The sequence below is a fragment of the Achroia grisella genome, unplaced genomic scaffold (genome assembly GCF_030625045.1).
Source record: "Achroia grisella isolate CSIRO2021 unplaced genomic scaffold, CSIRO_AGI_Agris_v1 utg146, whole genome shotgun sequence".
Taxonomy (NCBI): Eukaryota; Metazoa; Arthropoda; class Insecta; order Lepidoptera; family Pyralidae; genus Achroia; species Achroia grisella.
In genome coordinates, this window is record NW_026712636.1 from 2955921 (window position 1) to 2979170 (window position 23250).

At 30.7% G+C, this 23250-nt stretch overlaps 1 protein-coding gene across 2 annotated transcripts; it reads right to left on the bottom strand.

Annotated features, from left to right (window-relative positions):
• Positions 1-2997: 2997 nt before the first annotated feature.
• LOC131855599 (uncharacterized) lies at positions 2998-18968 on the bottom strand. Of its 2 annotated transcripts, XM_059206885.1 has the most exons (9): positions 18765-18968; positions 13466-13675; positions 10429-10639; positions 8153-8518; positions 7606-7791; positions 6780-6901; positions 5320-5481; positions 4291-4461; positions 2998-3365 (listed from the first exon to the last, which is right to left on the bottom strand). In XM_059206885.1, exons 2-9 carry the CDS (start codon positions 13667-13669, stop codon positions 3075-3077), a joined length of 1713 nt encoding a protein of 570 aa, XP_059062868.1. In that variant the 5' UTR covers positions 13670-13675; positions 18765-18968; the 3' UTR covers positions 2998-3074. The 2 variants fall into 2 exon arrangements, with proteins under 2 accessions (XP_059062868.1, XP_059062867.1); XM_059206884.1 differs by lacking the exon at positions 13466-13675.
• Between the last annotated feature and the right edge of the window lie 4282 nt (positions 18969-23250).

Below are 23250 nucleotides of genomic sequence, written 5' to 3' on the forward strand. Positions count from 1 at the left end.
AAAATATTTACTAATATGGAACGTTTTAGCAGCTTATGAACGTCAAATTTTTTTATAATTAATATTTCCCAATCGTCTAGTTCAATATACAGATTCAATTGAGAAGAGCTGGCAAGAAATTCGAACAAATTTCTTATTTCTTAAAGTCAGTTTATTTAAATTTCATTTTCTGTCTATGTCCAACGTTAAATGAAAATCCCATGCATGAACAACTATTGCATACATAATATATCATACTCATGAATACAAATGTTTGTACCGAGGAGTCGAACCCGCGAATATTGAAAGTAAAGCGTGTTAAACCACTACCAAGGTCGTCAACGTCAATAATGACTACATTATTACACTTCTTCTTTCCAATGAGAGTGTATTGTGCAATCTTATTCCTTCAGATCGAAACTTTAATTATGCACACAATACAACTCAATTGTTGAAATAGATAGATTGTAGTATCCACTCCGTTATTTGAGCTGCACAGAACTTTGCTATTTAAAACTTTGTGTATTCATTGCGATCTGGAACGTAATTACAGCAGACTCGCTTATTTGTTATGTAAAGTGTAGTTTCTTTTTAGGATTCCCAATCTAAGATTTTTTTTAATCTTACATTTTTTCAGACTTTTATCATCATTAGATTAAATATATATAACTCAAAGGTGACTGACATAGTGATCTATCAACGCACAGTCCAAACCACTGGATGGACCGGGCTGAAATTTGGCATGCAAGTAGATGTTATGATGTAGGCATCTGCTAAGAAAGGATTTTGATTAATTCTACCCCCAAAGGGATAAAATAGGGGATGAAAGTTTGTATGAAACTTTGTCAATTTTAAACCTATCGGGCTGAGACTTTGCATGCATAAATCTACTATGACGTAGGCATCCCCTAAGAAAGGATTTTGATAAATTTCAACCCTAAGGGGATAAATGAAGCCGCGGGCAAAAGCTAGTATAAAATAAAGTCGCTGTCGCTCTGTCAGTCGCTATGTATGCTTAAATCTTTAAAACTACGCAACGGATTTTGAAGTGTTTTTTTTAATAGATAGAGTAATTCAAGAGGAAGGTTTATATGTATAATACATGTACACCCGTGCGAAGCCGGGGCGAGTAGCTAGTAATATGATAATGACAGTCCCATCGTATTTTATTACTAAACTTATCTTCTAATATACAATGAAATCAAAAATTTCGCTGGTGATGATACAGGATCAGATTATATACCGTGGTATACCAACATCAAGCCGATTGAGTCCAAATTTAAGAAATTATGATTTTATTTTATCGATATCTATAATTATTAACAATCACGGGATCTTTTTTTAACCACATTTTTTTTTATTGAGATCCCTATATTTCGGCAGTGATTCAACCGCCATGATTACGGGTGAAATGACATACCTATATATATATTATACATAGAAAATACCCAGACCGACATGAACAGTAATACTCGTGAATGCAAATGTTTGTGCCGTGCGAGGAATCGAACCGGCGACCATCGGAATTAAGGCGGTTTGATAAACCTATAGATCACTGAAAATTGTTTATTTTGCAAGGAATGTGGTGTGCACAGTGGTTATAAATTGTGTACATATAGTTCCATACAGTCCGCCTCATTTGAAGACATGCAAAATTATATTACATAAAGAGGCGTTCATTATACTGTTACCATTATATCCATTGGTGGCCTAATTTATTTTGCAGATTAAAATACTAAAGAAGTTTCCGCAGCAGCGGTATTTCTTCTGAATAGCACTACAAAAGTTGAAGATTGCACAAGTTCAGTTGTTAAAGAGGAACGTGACCTAACACTTACTGGTTTATGGTCTATAATAGTAAAACTTAGGCAGCAGTTGCGTATAGTGAAAAAAATAAGTGCTTACGGAGTTTTCGTGTATACTAGTACAATCCCGCTGTTTCACTCAAATTCGAAAGCTTAACTGCCTGCTTGTGAAATATTCATAATGAAATATTTTTTTAACTCTGGATGATGGACACAGTGCCATCTAGTTCCAAGCAGAGCGTGTGTTATGGGTACTAGACAACTGATACAATACTTAGATACTGTTTTTGTAAATATATAATGTACATAGAAAACAGCCAGACCGATACAAACAATCATACTCATGAATAAAATTGTTTGTACCGTGCGAGAAATCGAACCCGCGACCATCGGAAGTAAAGCGATGATGAACTTATTACAATGAATACTGATTTATATTCATCTTTTAATGTTGACACCTATGGTTTAAAAAAAATAACTATATAAAATTAATAGTTGGTTAATACTTAACCATTTCACTTAATTTGATTTTTGTAGGAAAACTTTTGTTAACTTGTTCAGTTTTTGCCCAATATAATGGATATTGGGATTTTTATATATAAAATGTTTAGATAAAACAATTTCAGTTAAACATTTTTGTTAAATGAACAAAGCAACCAATATTAACAATCTTGTGATGGTAGATGAAAAAACTGCTGTCACCTATCTACATTGACATCGCTGTTACTCCAGTCAGTTCGTGACCACGGCTAGTGCAACCTAGTCGATACGTCCAGATAGGTAAATACCTTTATTTGCCATAAAATTATTACTGTTAAGAGCCGATTAATAATTTAAATACCTATTTATGTATATTAAATACGAAAGTTTAAAAATGACTATTAATATCCGAAACCAATTATAATTAACCTTATGTGTGTAATTTTTCTTTTTCATATTTTGGCCTGAATTCCATTGTCTGCAATTATGCGACATATACATTCGTAAACTAGAGATGTTTATTTAAACTTCCTACTCAATTTTTTTTCTCTGGGATGTGGAAATATATTTCGTACTAAAGTGTCCAATGACCTTTGATATAAAGATAGACTGTGTTACGAGGATCCACATATATTAGGTTTTCTCAGAAAAGCTGAGTATGTCGAGAGTAAATATACAGTTAATTGTTCAGGAGATGAAAAATACTAAATGAAACCTTCTTATTTTAGCCTCACTAGATATAAAATTTAATTCAATACAAAAATATACATTTATCATTTGTTAATAGAAGTAAAATTAACATATACAATTTTAAGCGTGTTTATCTTTGAGGACCCTTCTTAAGAGTTTTCCAGAAGGATTTTTTGGAAGACTGTCCAAGAATACGATTTCTTTGATTCTTTTAAATTCAGCCACTCTTTCTGATACGTAATTTAATATGTTTGCTTCTTCAACATTAGAGCCCTCTTTTACAACGACAAATGCTTTCGGAATTTCTCCGGTTCTTGGATCAGGCACGCCAACTACACCAGCATCTTGAACATCGGGATGTTCTCGGAGAATGCTTTCTAACTCCGCGGGTGCTACTTGATAACCTTTCACCTGGAATTAACAATAAAGATAACTAAAGTCTTACTTTAACAAAGAAAAAAACAAAGGAATATAGAATGTAAGGAATAAACCTTCGCAGAGCTACAAGTAAGTATATATTTAAAAGGAAACTATTTAATTAACTATTGAATCATCAAAATGAGCTTTAATTGTTTGGCGTTGTGATGAGTAGGTACTTTAAACTATACTTGGAATGTTTATATTTATTTATTCTGTGTTATTTATGTATTTTGCATATATGTACATAGATGTTACTATAGCATTTATATAATATAGTATTATCGTCACAGATTTTCGTCATGACTGCACTACAACGCTTTCTATTTCTACCTAAAGGTTAGCTGGTAGAGAATATGGCATTAAGCTTGCCTTTTGTGCACTATTTATTGTACAATAAAAAATTAAAAAAAATATAAGAACGAAGGAAAGAAATTGTCAATCAATAATATTCATGTATAAAATTACATTTAGAAAAGAAATAACTAGGCACAGAGTCAACTGACTGATACTCTGGTGAAATGAAACATAAAGGAAATACGGTTACTAAAAAAATCATCAGAAAAGGTGGTAGGCTTCCTCCTGCCACGTTAGATTTAAATATATATTGAGCATATCAAGTTTGTTCATCTGTGTTACGTTCATCAGACACTGCGTTCATCACAACATCAACAGTTAACAATGCTTCTAATTATTCCATATATGGGATAACAGTGGCAAAGGTATATTTTGTGTTTCTTCTTTGTGAGATATATTTCAGTGCCAAGTGCAAAATATAGCACAAAAAATGCAAAATTACAGAAAGACGATGCCTTGGTCCTCCTAAATGGTAACGCATAAGTTGTACGATAAGCTTCATATCATGTATAGCTAGTTAACAAAAACTTTACGAGTATATGACAATTTTTTCCATAATTACCTTTATCAATTCTTTAACTCTATCAGTTATAGTAACAGCGCCCTCCTCGTCAATAGAAGCAATATCACCAGTCTTAAACCATCCATCTTCTGTGATTGCGTTTTTTGTTGCTTCCACATTATTTCTATAGCCTTTCATAACTTGAGGACCTCGTACTAATAGTTCACCTACCTGTAAAATTAACAGAAATACATATGTTGTTTGCTGTTTCCTTATACTATATGAGAAGTTTTTGAGCCATATTTTATCTTTATCAATTTACTTATGTTTTAATGTACAAAAATATTGAAGTGTCATTCAATGCTACAGTGAAAGATGAAATTTAAGTAAAGTAATTTTTCGTTGAGTATTTGTGTTTTAAATATTTTTCTCAATTGTTTACACTATATAAAGGGGATATCTATTATACTGTTTCTGATCTTCTGGTATTTCGACTCTATTACATATGTTCTGATCACCGGTTGATTGACATATATATTACTATATGTATACTAGTATTCTTATATTTCATAAAAAAGTTTATACTATCTCTTGGTAGATAGGTGGATACGTAGCTGCCTGTGGTTAAAGGGGCAAGTACACTAAAGTAAGAAGGAATTCAGGCGAGAGTTGGTCTTCAGCCGCTCCATAAGTCCTTCCGCGGGTTTTGAGTGACATCTGCACTCGCCTCCAATCGCCCGGTGAAGCTGTATAGGCCAGCTGCGGCCAACAGCATTAGAGTAGTCCGAGAAAAATATATAAAGTGGGACATCGCATAGGAGCCGTGGTCCCCGCGACTCGCTAATAACTTCTACCTCAGTGTTAGAAGGTATATACCTTCTAATAACCTTCATCTGTATACCTTGGAGTTTTTAGTGAATAGGAGTTTCATAATACTTGTCTCCCCGGGGCGAGCGGATCTACATTAAGGATTTTTGCCAAGTAAAAAAGATGCCTATTGAAAATTCGTCTTTCTAATTTTAGAATTGACGTATATTGAGATGCTAATTTGCTTAATTTATTTATTCAGTTGATACCAATGATATTTACCTCATTAGGTCCCAAGGCATTGCCGTCATTATTTACAATTTTTATTTCAGTGTTGGGAATAGCAACACCAGCTGTTACGTAGTTCTTACCATTATTTGGCATAGTTGTAACTAATGGAGCTGTTTCTGTTAGTCCATACAGTTGCAAGAAATCCAAATTTTGCTGTAAATTAAGACATGTAAATATTTACTTAAAAGACTAGCTGTGCCCGTGACTTCGTCAGCGTGGAATAGACGGCGAATGACAAATTTCCATATAAACTTTTATCCCCTTTTATTTTATTCCCCTGAGTGTACTTTTTTAAACTTTCAATTAATTAACAACCTAATAAAATATGTTTCAAGCTTCTAGCTTTAAAAAAGACGAAACTTCCATACAACCTTTCATCTCCTTTTCAATCCCTTTTCTGTATTAAAATCTTGTCTATGCCCTTGTTCAGGGTCTAGACCATCTGTGTATCAAAATTCATTTAAATTGGTTCAGTAGTTTTGGCTTGAAAGCAAGACAGACGGACAGAGTTACTTTTGTATTCATACTATTAGTAAGCAAGCAAGCATCACTCATATCAATATACTTAGTCTCCAAAATAATTGATCTTTAATGGCAAAATCGATTATTTTTTGAGTTAGTTAACTATAAATATATGAATCAAATAACTATATAATGTTATATGGGACCTGATCAAAATAGATTTACTTAAATAAATCAATTTAAGTCAAACAAAAATGTAAAACTTAACTTAATAAGAGCACGGAATTTCTGTATGTGGTTATTAAAATTAAAAAAAAAAAAAACTATATAATGAATATAAACTGGTATCTGCCTGTCAGAACACAGACAGTTCAAGGTGATCTAGCATAAGAAATAGTAATACTGGTTTAAGGATCCTGTACTATGTTAAATAATATATTTTGTTATAAACATAACTCAAATTAAAACTCTCAAATATAACTCATACTTGTAATTTAATTTAATAAATATATATTATGATTATTATACTGTTATTATTTATTTACATTTGAATGCAATATTGAATAGAATTTTACAGAAACAATTACCCCTATAATTGGATCAGATTTACCATATTATTTTATGTACAGAGTTCCCAGTACGATTCCAAGTATTATTACAATAATAATAATATTTCTGGATATATCACACAGCGCCATCTAGTACCAAGCTAAGCAGAGCTTGTGTTATGGGTACTAGACAACTGATATTACTAGAGTAGATATACTTAGATACATTTTTTGTAAATGTATACAGTATATACAGCACATAGAAAACACCCAGACCAATACAAGTAATCATACTCACGGATAGAAGTGTTTGTACCGTGCGCGGAATCGAACCCGCGACCATAGAATGTAAAGCGCTGTGCTAAACTACTAGACCACCGAGGCTATCAAATTTCCGAGATTCCAAGGATATAACAGTTACAAGTTGTATTTTTTTCTTACCTTTGCTTTGCTCAATACTCGGTAAATGTCTAATTTTGGGAGCGGTGCTGCACCGCATGTGATAATGTTTATGTTCTCTAAATGTTCATTTTTGACTTCAGGATTAGATCCCAAGAATAATACTGAAATGACAATTTTTTAAAGTTATTTTGAATATATTTCAAATGTGTTTAAAATAAAAAAAATTAATCAAATCAATATCAAAGTCAAAATCAAAATATAATCACAATTAAATTCAAAATCAAATTTAAAATCGAATTAATATTATAGTGTTATTGAATACATATTATAAAGTTTAAGTAATATTGCAATTTGGTTTAACGAAACATATTCGTTTATGAAGATATTTTGTTAAGATTAAGAAGAACGAAAAAAACGAAACGAAATTTAACTTTAGTGCAAAAATCACGTAAATATTTATGCAAAAAGATTGAAAGTATTCAGATCTACAAAGAATGATTAAATAGTATGTTATCAGTTAATAATAATAATAATCTCAAGACAATTGACACAGCGCCCTCTAGTCCCAAGTTAAGCTATCTAAAGCTTGTGTTATAGGTGCTAGATAACTGATACAAACAATCATATTCATGAATACAAATATTTGTAACGTGCGAGGAATCGAATCTGCGACCATCGGAAATAAGGCAGTGTGCAAAACCGCTAGACTACCGAGATCGTCAAGGTAAATGATGATTATATTGATTTATGAATATGTACTTGCGACAAAGAATAAGAAAGTAAAGATCGTCAAGGTAAATGATGATGATATTGATTTATGAATAATTATTTAAGTGACAAAGAAAGAGAAAGAAAGAAATCTTACTCAGTGGAGGCGCTGCACAAAATATACTAATTTTCTGCTCCTGTAACGTAGTTAAAAGACTCTGTGGCTGAAATTTAGGCAGAGTAACAACTTTCACTCCAACCGATAGCTTATGTAGTAAAATAATTGACAAGCCGTAAATATGATAAAATGGTAAAACTGCCAATATCGCATCCTGATAAGAGCCTGGAAGAAGTGTTTGACTTTTTAGTTTCTAGTTATACTTATTTAGAACTAGTTGTGCCCGCGGCATCTACCGTACGAAATTTGTAGCTTTTAGAAATATGTGTTTAGTTTTTTTCTAGCTATTTTACCCTTATAAAATTTGTAGCCTATATCTTATTCTCATGTATAAGCAATATTACTGTAAAGTTACATAAAAATCCGTTCAGTAGCTTTTGCGTGAAAGAGTAACAAACATCCATCCATCCTTCTATCCATCTTATCCTATATAATCATAATAATAATATATATAAATTGTTCAATTCTGTATTTTTGTTCAATTAAAATTGGTAATCGCACACATTTTTTCTAAATAGACTCTTACCTGTGGTATCCTGGTAGTGTCTTAGTCCTACAGTATTTTGCTGAGCACAATTTGATACGATATTTCTATTAGTCAGCTCTACACCTTTAGGAAGACCTGTTGTGCCACTGGAATATGGTAAGAGAGCTACATCGTCTGGCGTTCTAGAAACTTCTTTGAGGACATCATAATCTACATGAACAGCATTAGCTAGTTCATCTAATGATATAACACCGTCCGGTAATTCATTACTAATGTATCCTTTACAAGCAATTATAGGAATATTCATCTTGGACAATTTAAGTGCATCTTTTATAACTGGAATAGTTTCTGGATTGCCAATTACTAATTTTGGTTTTGAAAGCAAAAGCTGTCTATGTACTTCATCTGTAAAATAAACGTTAATCTTTATTAAAATTAGAGATTCGTTTCTACTGGAATTACCCCAAAATAAATTTAAAACATCTCTTAAATCATATTTACTGAGCAAAGCCTATTACTCACTAGACGATTACTTGAATAACGAGCGTGCTTGGCAATATTGTTCATGCACGGGATTTTCATTTAATGTTAGACATAGACACCTATATAAATATACATTGTAAATAAACTGGCTTTAAAAAAAGAGTAATTCAATTGAATTTATTTATATACTGAACTGGACTGTAGGAACAAAATTATAATATAAAACATTTGACGTTCATAAGCGGCTAAAATGTCCTACATAAATAAATGATTTTTCAATTTGAATGCTAGACCCAAGTGGTCTTATCTTTTTGTATTCTATATATATTAACACCGCATGTAATTAAACACGCTATTAAGAAATAAGGGTTAGTGATAGAAGTGTGAAAATTTAGGTTGCATGTATTTTTTAAAAAGAAATGATAAATAAATTGTCCAAAAAGTATAAGTTAGGGGTGGGGTATGAAAAATAAATAGAAGCCAATTGTCAGACCTACTGAATATGCATAAAAAATTTCATAAAAATCGGTCAAACTGTCACGGAGGATATTGGTAACTAACATTGTGACACGAAAATTTTATAGAAGAGATAATATTCAATTTAAAAACAGCAAAGAATATATAAAATCCGTGTAGTAATTACAGAGGATCTATTTCTCGTAACAAAATCTGACCTCTCTCTCTTCCTTTATAATTTTTAATTTAACTTCATCAAAATTAGGTTAAGTAAAACAAAGGCTTGTGAAGCTCTTTCGCTTATTAGGACTTATTAGGACAATGAAAGTTTAGTCAAACATTTAATTTTCGAAGAATATATAACAAAGATCTTTTAAGAAGTAACAAAGTACCTTAAGAAGTAGGTCAAAATATTACTATATTTTCAGTATACAAGTATTCTATAGCAAGATGGAAATAAGATTTTTTTACTGACATCGTTTTTATAGTTATAATCGCTGTGCCCGCGACTTCGTCTGCGTGTTATAGTAACATTGACTAAATAACGAAAAAATATTCAATAATTAAAAAAAGGCAAAGAAAAAAGTTGCATCATTATAGCTTCAAAAATGACGAATTTCCATCCCCTTTTTTATTGTACCCCCTCAAAATACTAATTAATTATACATGATTTTTATATTAAAATATAAGTAACATAATTTTTTATTCGTGATATATAGATATGAACTGCAACATGGATTTCCAAAAATATATAGAGACATCAGTAGTAACTTATTAGTTGCTATTACTGAGAAGTTAAGGACTAAGATGGTAATTAACGGGTCCATATTACTCTATTTATTTAATTGTAATATAAATTAATTCAATCAGGAAATATATTTGCACAAAATAAAACCTAATTCGATAAAACATAAGATGTAATTTCCCAGTAACTTGTAACTTAACTACTCTATTTTCCACTCAATTTTAACCGGTATTCTTTTGAACGGGTGCCGCTTGTAGGGACTGGTCTGTTCTGATAACTATGACTGATTTATTTTGTTAAACAAGCAACCATTTATTTACTTATATCAACTAGCTGTTTGATAGTTTCTATTCACATAGAATCTTAAAATTATGAATAACATTTATTTAAAAGAGAAACATGGGACTTTTAGATCATTAGTCTTCTTATGAATCTGTGTTTCAAATGAGTGGTAGAATAAAAAAATACGACTATTCAAAAGTATTTATATTAAGTTTATTTGCATAAAGAATTTGTATTTCTATTTTAAATCGTAATACAGCTTGCAAAATAAGTTATTGGCGGTAATAATAATAAAATAGAGGCACCTTAGATCACTTAGTGCAAAGTCTAGTAACGAAACTTTACTTACGAGCTGTATAAATAGGATTCACTGTAGTCACTTCAGCACCAGCTTGCAGTGTTCCAAGTATGGCCAATGCATAATCTGGTGAGTTTGACATCATAATACATATAACATCGCCATCTCGTATTTGAAGACTACTCCTCAATTTTGCTGCCAGATTCCTTGAACTCTTGTACAGTTCATGATACGTGAAGGATCGTTTTGTAATGCCACATAGCTACAAATAAACAGAAATTAAACAATAAGTACAGAAAGATACAAACTACCAGACTGACTTGACTTTGTTCTGATAACTTAGCAATAGGTATCCTATTGCTAAGTTATCAGAACAAAGTCAAACGTGGAGGTCTAATTATTGTTGCGTTAAAAAAATTGTTACATAAATATTAATTAATGTATCACGTTTAGTTTTTGTTATTTTTTGTTAAGACCGCTCGGTATAGTCCTTCTTCTTCTTTGGTCGTACACACTTAACAGAGCGGTTGTGGTTTTCAAGATGGTACCTCTTCGTTGTCCTCCTTGGCTACAGAGCTCCTCGCAATTTGTCTCCATCTGGTACGGTTTTTGACTGTACGAGAACATTGTACAATGGACTGCTGTATAGCTGTTGTGTGTATGTAAAATACCATATTATAGTATTTTCTATAAAATTCAGCTGGAATCAACTTCAATGTATATTAATTTATTTCCATGAGATAACTACTTGCCATGGGAGAGGTGTATCGACGTTGTCGTGGAAGGCTATCGAAAACAGTGTTATAACCACGAAACAAATATTTATGTTATTATTTTATATATGGTCTATAAAATTGCTCGAATTAAGTATACAATGAGAAAAGAATCATCATAATAAACATAAATTTATAAGCAGTAATCATATTAATCAACTATATAATAGATAACCGATATAGATACTTAAATACTTTTTCTGTAAATACATACATAATATGCTTAGAAAACATCCAGATCATTGCAAACATTCATATTCATGAGTACAAATGTTTTCCTTGTGCGACGAATCAAACCCGCGACCATTGACAGTAAAGCGGTATACTACGCCGCTAAACCAAAGAGGTCATAAGCAGTAAATGTTCTCTTATCTGTAGTAGTAATCTATCTCAAAGTTGTACCTCCGGGTAGAGTTAAAAAGTATAATAAAATAATTACATGCACAAATAGCAAAATTGTCCTAAATGTTTAAATAAATGGTATGACCTTAATTTCAACTGTATTTGAATACAATGTCAATGATAAGGTTTATAGACTGATAAAGAATTGTGATAAGAATCCTATTTAATCTCAAATGGACAGACGCTTATCATTCGTTTCATTTTTAAAACATTCTACAGTTAATTAAATAACCAGATTATATACAATTAAGAATTAATCAATCAATTTAATTTTACAAGTAATTTTAATGCAATTCATTAAATAGTTTATTTCTATACTATTGCACATTGAATTACTCACTTTTATTTCACGCATAAACATCTAAAAAAAGATGTCTAGTTGTCTAGTAATCATCATTCTTTAAATATTAACACTATATTTCAAGCATATAAATATAAATTAAACTACTTATATGTATCAATTATTTCTTCTTCCCACGCAATTTATACACTTATCAGGTCATTGACCAAAGGTGAAGGTTTTTTTATAGTCACGTAAGTTTTCAAGTCGTACGTACTTGTTGATATTACATATATTAAATTATGCGGTATAATAAAGCGATTAATTAATTGCGTAAAGTTTTACAACAAATTACCAGAGTCTGTTATAAATCTGACTGAAAAGATTTAAATGTCATATAAAATACTTACTTTGCAAAAAAGTTTACTATAAAATTAAAGAATACGTTAAAAATAATAATGTTTTTATAGAAAAACTTAAAATCTATAGCACTGACAATATTATCTTATTACACTAATTATGAGTACGTAGCGATTTCTATGTTGATTATCGCATGCCTCTTACTTGTTATACTCTAATTATTCATATAAAAAACATCTATTAAAAAAAGCAACACACAAGTTTCTTGCTCATTCTTCTTGTGATGAATTTGCATTCCGAATGAGTGGTAGAATCAAAATATGACAAATTCAAAAGTGCTTGTAATGAGTTTATTTGAATAAAGATTATTTCTATTTCTATTTCTGATTATAGTTGTGTAATAGAGTGATTGTTAGTTATGTGGACTAATAATCCTATTGCTAGCAATGTACCATGTCAGATTGACTTCCACGCGGTTCCCTCTGAATGCCACGTGATAATTTCCTGTTAAATTTGCCGTGATGGACTACCTGACCTGACCTCATACTCATCTTCCCATCCTCCACTGATGCTCCGCCAGCCCAAACCGATAGCGCAGGCGGGAGCGTTATCATATATTAAAAAAACGACCTCAAGATAATTAAATAAATAAATAAATCAGGACAATTCACACAACGCCATCTAGTTGCAAGATAAGCAGAGTTTGTGTTATTGACTACTAGAGATCCAATACAGATAATTCAATACACTTTTTTTGTAAATACACACATAAAATACATAGGAAATATATAAACCAATACAAACAACCATACTCATGAATACAAATGTTTGCATCGTGCGAAGAATCGAACTCGTGCGTGACCATCGCAAGAAAAACGGTGTGCTAAACCACTAGACCACTGAGGCTATCATTTTTATTTATGACTAGCTGTACTCGCGACTTCGTCTGCGTGGAATTTAACTTCATTTTTGTAAAGTAAAAGTAGCCTAAGTACTTATTCTTACGTCAGCTACCTGCCAATAAAAGTCCTGTCAAAATCGGTCCAGCCATTTCAGAGATTAGCCGGAACAAACAGACAGACAGACAAAAATTGTTAAAAAATGTTTTTTTGTTTTATGTACCGTATTTATATTCATATGCATGTGGTAAAAAACTGTTATTTCAATATTACAAACAGACACTCCAATTTTATTTATATGTATAGACTATATAGCGCTATATGAATATGCTATATGAATTTTCCTGTCTTATTATTTCTAAAAGTCTACTTACAACAGCAGTCTTGTCGGGCCATTTGTCCAAATTCTCCCATATATGTTCAGATATCAATGTATTGGGTAAATCCACATCTTTGGCTGGTGATTTTACTATATTACCTGTAGTCCACGTACTTTCGTTTACATGTTTATTCAATATATAGTTACGGCTTACTAATAGTCTTGTTATGCTTCTAGAAAATACTTTTACAGTTGCCATTTTGTTCTGAAATAATAGTAATAATATTTACAAATACATTAGTGCACTAGTATATATAGTAGGGGTTGCCCACTGGTCGAAATTTCCGCTCCGATCGATCCCCCGTTCAATTCAAACGGGGATCGATATTACGACGGCCTGAGCCGAGGTTCGAACCCCTAGCGGTGCCCTCAGACTAAAGTATCCGTCAGGCGGAAGTTGGACTTCAGCCACTCCATAACAATTATTACATATTTTTCGGACTACTCTAGTGCTGTTGGCCGCAGCTGGCCTACAGCTTCACCGGCGGCTACGGCTGACCGGCTGAAGGCCAACTCCTGCCAGACGGATACGACTTTAGTCTGAGGGCATCACTAGGGGCTCGAACCTCGTCTCAATATTCAATATTCCGTCTCATTATTATTATTAAGTTAATAATTATCCCATGTTACAGCTATTGAAGCTGCAATTAGTTTTATTGTTATTGTTTAATTAGTATTATTTTTATTATTATTATGTTTTGTTTCTCATTCTGAATTGTGGCTTTTTGGAGGATGTATGTTTTATTAGTGTATTGTTTTATGTATTATTATTTACACTATTGTCGCACTTTCATCAGCTTATTATTATTATTATTATGTGTATTTTAATGTCTCTTCTTTTATTTGGTTCAAAAGAAGGTAATACGGTATGTATACACACACACGGGTCTTAGCCAAGTGTAGGAGAGGTTGCGCTATGTGAAGATGTTATAATTGGGAATGTCAGTAATTTTCTAGTAATGTGACAGGTATTCAGTATTGTCTCTTTTTGTACTGTTATTATTATTGTGCTATATAATTCTTAGTCCCTTTGATGAGGTTATAAATTTGTCTTTGCGGATGAAAATACCGAACAATGACAACTGTATAAGAAATTATTATGATTAATATTTTTTTAATGGGAGATAAAATTTGTAGACGTACAGGTGTTTAGTATTATTATTATTGTTTAATTTGAGGCATACATTTAATAATATATAAATATATTAATTATTTATATAGAGACATATGTACATCAGAATATACTTTGTATTATTGATGTATTATTATCGTTTATGTACCAGTTATCGATAAGTTTAAATAAATAAATAAACAGCTGTATTGATCAACATCTTTTATCAATAATAATGTTTATTTTTTACTTCATTTGAAGTAACGACATGCAGTTACCGAGGAGCTGTCTCTCGCGTACACTTACCATAGATTGTGGATTGGACTACCTGCTGAGGTTTTCTCGAGAGACTAAAGCATGGGCTTTTCAAGAAGGGTCTATTAAGGTCGGTAATAAGCACGTGACGAGACTGGTGTTTCAGGCGTCCTTAGGCAGGATAACCGTTTACCATCAGATGGGCCGTATGCTTGATTGTCACCATCATAATATAAAATAAACCTATAATATATTCCATACAAATTACCTTTATTATTTGTTTCAAATATGGTAGTTCATTGTTAAACATAGTAATGTAAGTAATATATTTACATATATCGGGTTATTTTGTTCTCTACATTCAAAATATTCGATTACATTCCGAATTATTTGTAAACATTTTCATTCCACCAAATTCACGGTATTCCAATAGTTCAATCGCTATATGATTAATAAATAAAAACATTCGATAGAGTAATGAATGAAAAATATTTGCAATATTTGTAATTGACCCCTACAAAGGAACTTGGGACAAAGGATAATTTCAATAATATAATTCATATTACTTTTGTGAGACATAAAATAACTTAACTATTAAAATATTTTAATAAATAATGTAATTGTTTAATGAAGTGAGATTGAAGAGAGATTGCAGTCTTAAATATTTTTATATAGTTTTTGAAAAAAAGATCATTAATTGCTATAAACAAACATATTTACGTATTCTATGTAATTTTATGCCAATATTTGTTTAAAAAATCCTAATTGCATTATTATATTATTTATTTCTTGTACGTAGGTATATCATACAGAGACGTTACACTTTTTTTTAAACTATTTAGTACTTAGATACACTTATGTATTTTTATATACATACTTTTTTTTCTTACACATTAGTATTATTTTGTATAATATCTGTTTCATATTTATATTTTGTGTGCGTGTAATTTTGAAAGATAGCGCTGGAAACTATGTTTTCAGCATTATGCTGAGTGTTGTAAATTGTTGTTTTTATTTTTTTTAGTTGTTATTGTTGTATCAAGCAATAACAACTAAAAAAAAAATAAAAACAAAATATGAAACAGATTTTAGACACAATAACACTAATATGTAATCAATAAAATTCTATTCTGTCTATAATATTTTAGAATTATTTATTAGATACTACTCGTAATTTTTAGTTTTTTATTTAAGTTACTTTGTGTTTTTAGACTGTACACGGTTATAGACAGGCATCTAGAGCATTTCAGGTAGAACTACATGTATGTCTTAAAGAGACTCTGAATACGCAATCCCTCCCACATTCCAGGTACTTATTCACGTGTCGTGATCGTTTGCGCTGACTGTTTGTACATCAATTCCATTACATGCTGAGTACTATAATTATTAATAGGTAATAAAATATACAAAGATATATCTACGTATAAAGATATACATATATATATCTTATCTACGCTATAGCGTATTCAACTTCAAATGGCATAGTCAGAGATACTATCAACTATAACCATCATTGCTGGGACAAGTTCAAATTAAAAAATCATTTATTAATGTAGGACTTTTTTGCCGCTTATGAATGTAAAAAATTGTATACTATTTTTTTTCCGTACCGTCCAATTCAGTATACAGATCAAATTAAGAAGAACTGGCAAGAAACTCAATTGATTTTTTTTTAAAGCCAGTTTTTTTATAATGTATATCTATATAGGTGTCTGTGTCTAAGTATGGACTTCAATATTTGCCAACTAAATATACTCAGTAAATAATACCAAGTCATGTGTTGAGTTGGCTACATTCTTACTTTGGTTTCTTAAGGGTTGTCAACCCTTAAGAAACCGGGTACGTGACTATGGGGGGAAAGGGGACTGTTAGTAATGTGGATTGATTATCTTCTTGCTAGCAATGTACCATGTCAGTTTGACCTCCACGCGGTTCCCCCTGGAAACCATAGTGATAAATTCTTGGTGAATTTGTCACGATGGGCTAACGGACCTGACCTCATGCTCATCTTATCATCCTCCACTGGTGCCAGCCAGCGTAAACCGTTAGCGCAAGCGGGTGCACCATTCCATTAAAATCTATAAAAAAACGCGTACGTGATATCCCTGTTATTTCAGGCGTCCATTGACTACAGTAACCATTTGCCATTAGATAGGCCGTATGCTTGTTTGCCATCTACGTAGTATAAAAAAATGTGCACGTAGAATTTTAACTAGATCCTTGAAGTTGTGAAATAGATTTATAAAGGAACAACAAAATGTTGTATTGTTAGGAGAAATTCCAGTAACAACTATTTAGAAATATAAAATTTTTGCTATTGTTTATTGCAATATTTATTGCAACAACTTTATTAATTGACGCTTGACGGGGTTTAGCATTATAGCCAGTTTAAATCTGCTCTGACCATTATACGAGCATTTTAAAAGCATTTTTGCGTTCTGTTTCATTTATTTCTGAACAATGTTACACTTTGTTTGAGAGTCTTTTACTATGAACATACCCGGATCTATATCCTAATATATGTTGTTGGTGTATGTTTGTTTAGTATTTAACACGTTTGTGATACTATTGTACTACTGTTAAGATTGTTTTGTCATTATGTATATTATAAAAGACGTTATATAATACAAAGTTAACTACATGAATATATTTTACAAACTAGCTGACTCCCGCGACTTCGTCCTTGGAATTTAACTTTATTTATCTAAAATATAAGAATTTTCTAAAATAAAGTAGCCTAAGTTACTTCTTATTACGTTAGCTACCTGTCAAAAAAAGTCTTGTCAATATCGGTCCAACTATTTCAGAGATTAGCCGGAACAAACAGACTGACAGACAGTTATATTTTTGTATGTACCGTGTTTATATTAATATGCATGTAGTAAAAAACGGTTATTTCAATGTTACAAATAGACACTTCAATTTTAGTTATATGTATATAAAAATATTTAATATCATTTGTAAGATATATCATATACCTATATCTTACAAATAATATTAAATATTTTATTAAAAACTACTCGCCCCGGCTTCGCATGTATTATATATATGTTTATATATTCCTCTATCTATTTATAAAAACCGCTCCAAAATCTGTTGTGTAGTTTATTTAAGCATACATCTGGACGGACAGACAGCGACAGAGACTTTGTTTTATACTATGTAATGATACATTTTACCCACAAAACTTCTATATTTAAATTAGAAGTTATAATATAATAAAATTTTGTCGTCATTATTATGAAAGACCTGTTGTTTACATTTTTAGAGGCACATTCTGATTATTTTTTTAATACAGATTTTGTACTAATTAATTATTTTGTGTTGCTTAATATGTATTAAGTATTTACTTATACATTTTTATGGTTATGGTGTGTGTGTATTTACAATGTACACTAATGTACAGCCTATTAAATGGTAAAACTAGTTTAAATCCGTGAAGTCATGATAATTATTCTGGCTCGAGTAATTATACTTAATTTTAACATCTGAGTTAAAAAAATCTGGATATAATAATACACATTTATATGTTTATATAGGATATTTTTTATAATATTTATAGTATATACTTTAACTAATTTAATTATTTTATAAATTAGACACATCGGTAACTGTATAATAATTTGCATTATAATGAAATACGTTCTTATGTAGTACAAACCTATCAGTAATATCAGTAAAAAAAAATATATACATATATATATATATAAACTTCTGTAAACAATATCGCATGCCGTGGCAATTAGTAATTAAGTCAACTCTATATACCTGAACTCTTTGCAAGTTATAATAATTGTAACCTCATGGTGTATGTCTTGTTGGTCGCTCAAATAAATAAATAAATAAATAAGTAATGTAGAACTTAGTAATAAAAAAAATATTATTTCAAAATAAAAATAAAATAAAAGATAAAAATAAAAATACATACCTCATATAATTTAATAATTGTTACTCGTAATTACTAATGTCACGTGACATATCACTTACACTACTAAATATACACTTAAAAATATTATCACTACCACATAACTGTTATCATTTATAGTTATAGATTAGTGTTGATATAAATTTATCTTTTTTACAGTCCAATAAATTGGCTATTTTTATGTTAGAAGTGTAATTATCGGTAATCTTTTTTATATAACAGTGTTAATATAAATATATAAATGTGATCAACTTAGCTATGAATGTTTGTATGGAGTGCACACTCGAATGTATGAATAATGACTGATGAATGAGAGTCAATGACAAAATAACAGCTTGTTATAGAGTAAGGATCTGTTCACACTGAGTTGATAGCGCGGCAAGATGCTTTAGTGTCACGATTTATTACATTTATTTTCAGTCTCAACAATGTTAATGATATCTATTTATTTCCGTTATATATATACGACATTATTATTTGACATACAGTATTATTCTTTTAATTAATACTAGCTATTTGCCCCGGTTTCGCCCGGGTGTACGTGTACTATATATATAAACATGCCTCTAGACTCACTCTATCTATTTAAAAAAAACCTTCAAAATTCGTTACGTAGTTTTAAAGATTTAAACATATGCCACTAGAATTTATATTTTTACTATACATTAAAAATAGCCATCACATTTTATTTAATTTTATTTTTATATAAATTTCATTAAAACTATATGATAAGTTCATTACAACTTATTATATAGTTTTAAAATAGAATAGAAATAGTTGCGTAACGAATAGTTTATAAATTGTTCAAATTTCTGAGGTCCAGACATTGTAATTCGCTTGTTGTCGCTTTGTCGCTTCCTGTCGCGACATTTCAATGTGAATTGGCCTTAACCGGTTTCTATAATGTTCATTGCCATCCAACCACTCTCAGCATATATTTTGATACTTTGTCATGTCACTGTTGATAACGAGATAACAATAGTTGTTGAGGAATGTCTATCTTATTTACTTTTATATAATATAACTGTTTATGTAATCATTAGTTGATAGTTAGTATTGTATTGGAAGTGATATTTAGTAATTTTCATAACAGGCTATACCCATTTCAGTATTTGTTTTATTTTATTTTTTTATAAGACTGGTATTGTAAATAGAAATTGAGGGAAAAATGTCCTACATGAATAAATTATTTTTGAATTTGAATTTGAAATTGAAATAATATATGAATAGACAAGATAATGTTGGTCTCAATGGTGTAGCGGTTTGACACACCGCTTTACTTCCGATGGTCGCGGGTTCGATTTCTCGCACGGTGCAAACATTTGTATGTATGAGTATGAATGTTTGGGTCAGTCTGAGTGTTTGTACTATATACGAGTATATTATGTATTTATTTATAAAAAAAAGTATTTCTATTAGCCATAATACTAGGACTAGATGGTGTTGTGTTAATTGTCCTGTTTAATTTTGTAATGTTGTTATTGTACAAATAAAAAAAAATGTCCAGTGTTATTTTTTTATTAATTATATTATTTTGTTTATACTCTTTATTGCATATAATGAATAAAATAGTAATTATACATACATCAACTTAAGCAAAAGGCGGTGTTATACCTAAAAAAATCATCCAGACGAAAGGGTTCTTAAAGGTTAATAATCTTAAAAACTATTATTACAGATCTTGTCTAATTCGATACATAGTGGTACGTGTTGATGAGGCTCGAATGCTTAGATGGTAGGTGATGTTGGCTTCAGCACATTACGGGTTGTAGAAAATGATAGAATTGCTTATAGTCTTGAATTTAATGGTTAAATACTTTGATAATTACAAATTTGGTGGAGTGAACAAAATGTACGTTAGATCGATCGGTTGATTTTTGAAGTCTGTGTCGTTGTACACATTCCATATAACGCTCCCTTTGTGTTGCGTTTTGTTGCTGCTTGTACGCGACACATAGCAATATGTACACATTCCATATAACGTAATATTTATTATATTATAGTTTATATATAATATTTTCGTGTCGTTAAAAATGTTAGTTACCATACTCCTCCGAAACGGCTTGACCGATTATTATGAAATTGTATATGCATATTTAGTAGGTCTGAAAATCGCCTACTATCATTTTTCATACCCCTAAGTGATGAAAAGTTGTCCACCCCTAATATTTATTTTTATTATTTGGAAAATTGTTATTTTTTTTATAATGTGGCATAAAAATTAAATACAACCCTACATTTTCACCCTTCTATGGGGAACCCTTATTTTTTAATGACGATATTAATTTGTATTGCAAAATAAAGTTTGCTGGTGGCTAGTTTTATAGATATTGACATACAGTTGACTTGACAGTTTTGTGAATCAACTCAGAACAGAACAGAAGATAAATGTGTCAATTGCGATATAGTAAACATTTTAACATCTCGTTTGCTTTAATTCCGATGTTTAAACTTCTGAACTTACGCGTTATCAGCAATTCATTTACCAAATTGGTCCATCTGTGGCACTTTGGTAGACTAAATCAAATATTATCTGTGTAAAATACCTAAATAAATATGGGCATGTCATGTGTAGGAATGAAGAAAATATTTGAAGTAAGGTGTTACATTTGAATGTGGATGTAAGGGAAGACCGAATAAGAGATGGATGGACTGTGTGAAAGATGGTAAGAAAGGGAGTAAATAACGAGATGAATACGGACTAGGGATGAATGGAAGGGAAAAATATATTACGCCGACCACAAATAAATAGGATAAGGAAGAAGCAGATTATGGTGATGTAAAGTAGAATAGAATAGAATAGAAAATCATTTATTCAAATAAACCTACATTGAAGTACTTTTGAATAGTCATCACATTTTTTTTAATCTACCGCTCATTCGGAAAGCTGTCTCATCACAAGAAGAACGAGCAAGAAACTTGTGTGTTGCTATTTTAAACAATTTTATTCTTATTTTACAATTTAAGTTTAAGTGTGTGAATACAAACTACTGATTAGCACTAATTCAATTAAATAATCAAATAGAAAAAATATTGAATATATAACAACTGGTTAAACAATTAATAAGAGGAAATCAGTCATAGCGATTAGAGCAGACCAGTCCCTACAAGCGGCATCCGTTCACGAGTATGACGTGAACGGGTGCTGCTTGTAGGAACTGGTGGGATGTCTAAATAAATATCTGCTATGAGTAGTTCTATGGTTACAAATTAATGTTTTATCATACATTTTATTTTTATCAGTAACTAACTACCTACCCCGGTTTTACAAGAGTGGTGTGTGGTGTACCCAGTTATACCTATACCTTTCTCTTAAAGAACGCTATCTACTGCTAAAAATTGCATTCAAATCCGTTGTATAGTTTTAAAACTTCACATTTTATTTCAGTTATAATGTGTGATTTCAAACTAGCACTAATTTATTAGAGACAAAATATTAAATACACAATAAGATTAAATCAGTCATAGTGATTAGAGCAGACCCGTTCCCACAAGCAGCACTCGTTCACGAGTATGATGAATCAAAATATGCAAATATAAATAAAAAATATACTACAATGGTGGCAAACAAGCATACGGCCCATCTGATGGTAAATGGTTACCGTAGCCTATAGACGCTAGAGGCATAAAAATATTAAGTCAACTAAATATAATATTACATACAAAGAAATACTTCTTAAGTATATTCGTCCAAACTTGTCTTTTCTCAAAAACTCTTACAAAATGATGTCGTTACATAATTTTAATCTATACATATAAATAAAATTGTAGTGTCTGTTGTAATATTGAAATAACCGTTTTTTACTGCATGCATATGAATATAAATACGGTACATACACCAAAATAACACTTTTTTTAAATTTTGTCTGTCTGTCCGGCTAATCTCTAAAATGGCTGGACCGATTTTGACGGGAATTTTTTTGACAGGTAGCTGATGTAATAAGGAGTGAGTTAGGTTTTATTTTAGAAATATAAAGTTAAATTCCAAGCGGACGAAGTCGCGGGTACTGCTAGTACCAACTAAAAATACGAACTTTATTTCTATTATCGAGGCCATCAATTTAATAACAAGACCGTAATTAGCTGTTTGTTGTACAAGAATACTTCTTTATTTTAACAACGAATGAATAAAAATACTAAATTATTGAACAGGAAAATATACATTTGCCCTATCTGAAACACGCTAACTATTTATTTGAAAGATTGTTTAAACTTGAATCAAGTATTTGAGGGATGGTTGATAGATATTTAATTATATTTATGAAATAAAAATGCAATGTTGCGTTGATATCTCTGTTAATTTTGATTTTTATTCTTTTTTTATCTTTCTTTTTTTATTATGTTTTTGCGAATATGGCAACGCACATATTTGTAGGCTGCCAGTTAAATTTATATAGAAATTATACAAAGATATTTCTTGTTGTAACTTTTATTATCTATTTGTTTATGCCTATTAAAAAGATTCCTTCTTGACTGTTAGATACATTTT

Bases quoted from the DNA above. Each gene is read 5' to 3' on its own strand.
- LOC131855599 (XM_059206885.1), bottom strand. From the start codon at position 13,669: ATGGCAACTGTAAAAGTATTTTCTAGAAGCATAACAAGACTATTAGTA. The intron at 7,792-8,152 runs GTAAGAGTCTAT...CACTTCTTCCAG, and splicing joins ACACTACCAGGATACCACAG to GCTCTTATCAGGATGCGATA. The intron at 5,482-6,779 runs GTAAGAAAAAAA...CTTAATTTACAG, and splicing joins GAGTATTGAGCAAAGCAAAG to CAAAATTTGGATTTCTTGCA.